The sequence below is a fragment of the Erinaceus europaeus genome, chromosome 23 (assembly GCF_950295315.1).
Source record: "Erinaceus europaeus chromosome 23, mEriEur2.1, whole genome shotgun sequence".
Lineage (NCBI taxonomy): Eukaryota > Metazoa > Chordata > Mammalia > Eulipotyphla > Erinaceidae > Erinaceus > Erinaceus europaeus.
Genome location: NC_080184.1, coordinates 15123446 through 15130245, shown reverse-complemented (window position 1 = coordinate 15130245; position 6800 = coordinate 15123446). Strand labels below are relative to the sequence as shown.

The 6800-nt window shown below is 60.8% G+C and overlaps 1 protein-coding gene and 1 pseudogene across 1 annotated transcript in view; both read left to right on the top strand.

Annotated features, from left to right (window-relative positions):
- Positions 1-614, top strand: LOC103122549 (DNA-directed RNA polymerases I and III subunit RPAC2-like; annotated as a pseudogene).
- Positions 615-2873: 2259 nt separating this feature from the next.
- The window catches only part of NCAN (neurocan), a 4397-nt gene continuing 470 nt past the window's right edge, over positions 2874-6800 (top strand). The window contains exons 1-3 of the mRNA XM_060181418.1: positions 2874-2971; positions 5149-5213; positions 5895-6302. Coding sequence (XP_060037401.1) covers positions 2943-2971; positions 5149-5213; positions 5895-6302 — 502 coding nt within the window. The 5' untranslated portion in view covers positions 2874-2942. The remainder of the gene's footprint in view (positions 2972-5148; positions 5214-5894; positions 6303-6800) is intronic.

Genomic DNA, 6800 nt, shown 5'->3' with positions numbered 1-6800 from the left:
CCGCCTGGTGAGTCGATGGTGGCTCCTTCCTGCGGTGTGGGCACGTTTTAGGACATGGGACAGAGCCTCTGGGCCACCTGCACCACCTGAGGGTCCCAGAAGCCGCCCCTGCGATGGAAGAGGACCAGGAACCAGAAAGAAAGATATCTAGATTGAAGACCTCAGTGGCTGAAGTCGAAGGGAAGACAGCCCTGGAAATGGTGCAGGCGGCTGGAGCGGACAAACACCGTGTGACATCTGTGTTGCACGAGGAGGACCATACCCTAGAAAAGAACCCGGAAGTGGAAGTTTGTGGTTACACTACCACCCTCCTTGAGAGAGCAAAATCAATTTACGCATTCAGATTCTAGCTGCCAAACCATTTCAGAGCGGCCTGAATGAATGTCTGCCGACATGTGCTCGACAAGTCTGCGGCCAGCATTAAGGGATATAAGGACCAGAATGCAAGCAGAAATGAAGCCACATTTTAGTCCTTCTACGGCATGTCTGTAGCCTCTTAAGAGGTTCTGTTCCTGGTCTCAAAATCCAGGAGTAGAAGTTTGAGATGTGACGTGGTCTGCCCTTCAGACGAGCTGTGTCTTGTAGTTACTGACCACATTCCCGCTACTGGAATCCTTGCAATAAGCTTTGTATTTTTCTAATAAATGCCCTCTTTTATTTAAATTTTTTTAAAAGAATGAATAAGCAGGGAGTCGGGCGGTAGCGCAGGGGGTTAAGTGCACGTGGCGCAAAGCTCAAGGACCCGCGTAAGGATCCACCTGCAGGGGAGTCGCTTCCCAGGCAGTGAAGCAGGTCTGCAGGTGTCTGTTTTTCTCTCCCCCTCTCTGTCTTCCTCTCCTCTCTCCATTTCTCTGTCCTATCCAAAAACAATAACTACAACAACAATAAAAAACAACAAACGCTACACAAGGAAAAATAAATAAATATTAAAAAATTTTTAAAAGAATGAATAAGCAAATGAATGAATGAGTAAGTTAGTGAGTGAATGAGTGAATAAGTGAGTGAGTGAATGAATGAGTATGTGAATGAATGAGTGAATAAGTGAGTAAATAAATGAGTGAGTAAGTTAATGAATGAGGAGTGAGTGAATGAAGGAATGAATGAGTGATTGAGTGAATGAATGAGTGAGTGAATGAATGAGTGAGTGAATAAATAAATGAGTGAGTGAATGAGTGGGTGAGTGAATGAGTGAGTGAGTGAATAAGTGAGTTATTGAGTGAATGATTGAGTGAGTGCGTGAATGAGTGAGTGAATGAGTCAGTGAGTGAGTGGGTGAGTGAGTGAGTGAATGAATGAGTGAATGAATGAATGCATGAGTCAATAAGTGAGTAAATACATGAGTGAATGAATGAGTGGGTGAGTGAGTGAATGAATGAGTGAGTAGTGAATAAATGAGTGAGTGAGTGAATGAATGCATGAGTCAATAAGTGAGTAAATGAGTGAATGAATGAGTGAGTGAATAAGTGAGTGGGTGAGTGTGAGTGTGTGAGTGAGTGAGTGAATAAGTGAGTGAGTGACTAAGTGAGTGAGTGAATAAGTGAGTTATTGAGTGAATGAGTGAGTGGGTGAATGAGTGAGTGAATAAGTGAGTGAGTTATTGAGTGAATGAGTGAGTGAGTGAGTGAATAAGTGAGTGAGTTGTTGAGTGAATGAATGAGTGAGTGAGTGAATAAGTGAGTTATTGAGTGAGTGAGTGAGTGAATGAGTGAGTGAGTGAATAAGTGAGTTTTGAGTGAGTGAGTGAGTGAATGAGTGAGTGGGTGAGTGAGTGAGTGAATAAGTGAGTGAGTGAATAAGTGAGTTATTGAGTGAATAAGTGAGTTATTGAGTGAATGAGTGAGTGGGTGAATGAGTGAGTGAATAAGTGAATGAGTTATTGAGTGAATGAGTGAGTGAGTGAATAAGTGAGTGAGTTGTTGAGTGAATGAATGAGTGAGTGAGTGAGTGAATAAGTGAGTTATTGAGTGAGTGAGTGAATGAGTGAGTGAGTGAGTGAATAAGTGAGTTATTGAGTGAGTGAGTGAATGAGTGAGTGGGTGAGTGAGTGAGTGAGTGAGCACACAATTGGGTAACAAGTGACTGGATTGGGTGGTTGGGTGGATGAGTGAACAGAAGAGTGAATGAGTGAAAGGACTACGGAAGGAAGGAAGGATGAAGGAGTGCAGGAAGGAGTGAAGGAAAGAAATGAGTGAAGAAATGGATGGCACCACGGGAGGGGGGGACGGCAGCTGCCGATGGGTCCCCGTGCTCCCCACCATCCTGTCCACGTGCCCCCACCCGGTCCAGTTCCCGTCCCTTCCCGGGTGTCCTCCTCCCCCAGCCGGGTGTCCAGGGACCCCCGCCCCCTGCACCCCCGCCGCCTGGACCCCTGCCGCCTGGACCCCATGCCCTGCACCCCCGCCCCCTGCACCCCATGCCCTGCACCCCCGCCCCCTGTACCCCCGTCCCCTGCACCCCATGCCCTGGACCCCCGCCCCCTGCACCCCATGCCCTGGACCCCCGCCCCCTGCACCCTCGCCGCCTGGACCCCATGCCCTGCACCCCCGCCCCCTGCACCCTCGCCGCCTGGACCCCATGCCCTGCACCCCCGCCCCCCGCACCCCCGCCCCCTGCACCTCCGCCCCCTGTACCCCCGCCCCTGCACCCCATGCCCTGGACCCCCGCCCCCTGCACCCCCGCCGCCTGGACCCCATGCCCTGCACCCCCGCCCCCTGCATCCCGCCCCAGGGCGCCCCCTCCCCTCCCCCATCTCTGAGCCCCACGTGCCCTGGACCCCCAACCCCTGAGCTCCAGGCCCGCCCCCCACCCGGCCTGCCTCAGTTTCCCGGTGGGGGGGTGCGGGCTGGGGGCGGGGAGCCCTCCCGATCGCGCATGCGCAGGCAGCGGCCCCTTTATAAGCCACTGCGGTCGGACCCCAGCCGAGCGCTGTGCGCGCCCCCGAGATGCCCCCGGCGCGCGCGCTAGGAAGCAGGTGCGACGGGGCGGGGGGGGGGTTGCGGAGGGCAGAGGGGTCAGGGGTCAGGGGTCAGGGGGCTGGGGCTGGGGGCATGGCAGCCCGCGGCGGCTCAGGAAGAGGGGCCCCAGTCTGGGGGTCGGGGTGGCGGCCGCGGCTGGGGAGGGGGCGCCCCGACTTGAGTGCGGGTGGGGCCCCGGTGCGGTGGAGACGCGCTCAGCCCCCCGCGACGGGCAGCGGGGACCCCGTGCACGTGCCCTGCGCGCCGGGCGGCCGGGAGGGGACCCCGGGGTCGGCCTGTCCCCGCTCGGGTCCGCGGGAGCGACCGCCGGCCAGGGGCGCCCCGGGTCCTGCCCCCCCGTCCCGCCCGGGCGCCCCCGGGGCTCCTCGCAGCCGGAGTCGGTGGGAGCCGCGCCGGTGGGGGCCCTGCCCGGGGGGGGGGGCGGCCCGCAGGCTTTGTTCCCGGCCCCGCCGGGGCTGCGGTGCGGGGAGGTGCGGGCAGGGGAGGGGAGGTGCGGGGAGGGCAGAGGAGGGGAGGTGCGGGCAGGGGAGGGGAGGGCAGGGGAGGTGCGGGGAGGGCAGAGGAGGGGAGGTGCGGGCAGGGGAGGGGAGGGCAGGGGAGGGCAGGGGAGGTGCGGGGAGGGCAGAGGAGGGGAGGTGCGGGCAGGGCAGGGGAGGGCAGGGGAGGTGCGGGGAGGGCAGAGGAGGGGAGGTGCGGGCAGGGGAGGGGAAGTGCGGGCAGGGCAGGGGAGGTGCGGGCAGGGGAGGGGAGGTGCGGGGAGCGGAGGTGCGGGGAGGGCAGGGCAGGTGCGGGCAGGGGCCTCTGCGCGAGGACTCGCGGGCGGGGCGGCGGGGCGGCGGGGCCGGGGCGTGGGAGCAGCCGCGCTCCTTTGTTGCTGCGCCGGGCGGGCGGGGGTCTCCCCGCGGCGGGACAGCCTGCCGCACGCTCCTGACGCCCAGCGGGCCCGCGCCCACCCCCGGCACCGCCCGCGGCCGCCTCGTTGTTCGCCAAGCCCCGCGGGCGGACGGCCCACCCGGGCTCAGCACCGCGGACAGCCGCCCCCGCCCCGCCCGGGTGCCCGGTGCCCGCGGGTCTCTGCCAGGCGGGCGGGCTGGCGGGGGCGGCCGGGGGCTTCCTCCCCCTGGGGCTGGGCAGCAGCCCAGAGATGCCACCGCCCAGAACAGCGTCCTGGCGACAGCAGGACCCGAGCCGACGGGAGGGGAGGGGCGGGGAGGGGAGGGGAGGGGAGGGGAGGGGAGGCGGCCTCAGCTGGGGCCGGGCGCTGGGGGGAGGCTGGGGGCGGGCGGGCGGGCGGGCGCCACCCTGCACCCTGCACCCCGAGCCAAGTGTCCCAAGTCGCTATGGATGGGCGCCCACTCCCACCTGCCGCGCTGGGGTGGGAGCTGGGTCGCCCCGCCTCTCCTCTCCCCTCCACTCTCACTCTCCTCTCTCGTTCTTCTCTCTCTCTCTGCAGACTGTTTTATTTCTTTCCCCAGAAAAGAGACAAAGGGAAAGACAGCGGGCGGGGGATGGGGGGCAGGGGGTGTTTCCCCTGTTGCCTTAGCACCCCACCATGTGGTGCCTGGGTTTGAACCCGAGCCAAGGGCCTGGCCAAGCAACCTGGCTCCCAGGTGAGCTCTCTGCCTGACCCCTTCTAGAACCTGCATTTTCCAAAAGATTGAAATTGAAAAATGACACATGGGATGCTGGGGGTCAAGCCCAAGGCTTCATGCTCAAGAGACCCATTTTAGGGCAGGGGTACATGGTGATGTAAAGAGACTCTCCTGCCTGAGGCTCTGAGGCCCCAGGTTCCATCCCCAGCACCACCAGCAGGCCAGGCTCGAACCCAGATCCTTGTGCATGCTAACACATGTGCTCAACCAGGTGAGCCACCACCCGGCCCCATTTATATTTATTTATTTATTCATGCAGGAGATAGGAGGAGGAGAGAGAGAGAGAGCGCCAAACATCACTCTGGTCCACGTGCTGCCAGGGATTGAACTCGGGACCTCACACTTGAGAGCCCAATGTCTTATCCATTGTGCCACCTCCTGGACCACTTCTGTATTTCTGACAGAGACAGGAGACCCCACAGCTCCCCCGCAGTCCACAGTGCTCCCAGGTGGTGCTGGGGCTCAGTCCCGAGGACTCGTGCTCCGGTGCACTGGGGGCTCATGGCCCATCTCTGTTGCAGCTCTAGGATGAGGACAGCCTGGCTCTGGGCCTGGGGGCTGCTGCTGTCGGGGGCCGGGGCGCCAGGTGAGTGGGGCTGACAACCAGGACCCCGGGGGAGGGCTTCAGAGCCTTTGTATATTTTTTTTCTCAGGAGTGCTGGGTGGGCAGGCTCACCTGGGAGGTGGCACCCTACTCCCCACCCCTGAAGACACTTTTCTTTAATTTTAATTTTTATTTCTGTATTTATTTTAAAGATTTTATTTATTTATTCATGAGAAAGGAGGCGAGAGAAAGAACCAGATGTCACTCTGGCACATGTGCTGCCAGGGATTGACCTCAGGACCTCATGCTTGAAAGTCCAATGTTTTATCCACTGCAACACCTCCCGGACCACTTTTTAAATTTCTGTTTATTGGATAGAGGCAGCCAATAATTGAGAGAGAAGGGGGAGAGGGAGAGAGACAAGAGAGCCGCCTGCAGCCTTGCAGGTGGGGAGTGGGGGCTCGAACACCGGTCCTTGTGCACAATGGTGTGTGTACTCCACTGGGCGCAGCCCTCTCTCTCCTTCATTCCTGATTCTTCATGAGGAGAGTGAGCCAGGCCCTGCTCTCAAACCCTGGCCCTGCACCTGTGCTGGGGTCACCTCTGGGCCCTGGTCCCCAGGCACCTCTTCACCCAGGCTCTCCCTCACCCCTCCGCCCAGGTCCTGGGAGTTGGCGGCAGCTGGGGGTGGGGGCCACATCTCTGATGCGCCCTCCCCCCCAGGCCCCCCGGACACTTCTGCGCCCCCGTCCGCACCCCCGGGACCCCCGTCCGCGCCCCCGGGGCTCCCCACGGCTGTGCGGGGGGCGCTGGCCGAGCTGGCCGCCCTGCCCTGCCTGGTGACCCTGCGGCCCGGGCCCACGGGGGACCCCCCGCGCGTCAAGTGGACGCGGGTGCGGGCGGCCAGCGGCAGGCAGCTGGACGCGTCGTCGCTGCTGGTGGCCCAGGGCCGGGCCTTGCGGGTGGCTCCTGCCTGGAGGGGCCGCGTGTCCCTGCCCGCCTTCCTGCGACATCCACACAACGCCACGCTGCTGCTCGGGCCGCTGCGCTCCAGCGACGCTGGGCTCTACCGCTGCCAGGCTGTCCGGGGCCTGGCCGACCAGCAGCGCCTGGTGGCCCTGGAGGTGGCAGGTCAGCGGGGTGGGGAGGGGCGGGCACCGCATGGGGGAACCACTGTGCCGGGGGAGGCTCTCTGCTGGGGAGGGCGATCTGTGTGTCTCTGTCTCCCATTCTTTTAAAAAAATATTTATTTATTTATTATTGGATAGAGACAGCCAGAAGTTGAGAGGGGAGGGGAAGGTAGAGGAGGAGAGAGACAGAGAGACACCTGCAGCACTGCTTCACCACTCGTGAAGTTTCCCCCTGAAGGTGGAGACTGGCGGCCTGAACCTGGGTTTGTGCACATTGTAATGTGTGTGCTTAACCAGGTGCGCCACTGCCTGTGACCTCTTTCTCCCACTCTGTCTCTGTCTCTGTCTCCCACTTTCTGTCTCTCTGAGCAAGCAAGCGGCCTGGGAGCAGTGAGGTCATGCATGGGAGGCTCCAGGTCACCAGATAGAAATCATTCTCGGGGAGCTGGGAGGTAGCGCAGCGGGTTAAGCGCACGTGGTGCAAAGCACAAGGACCAGT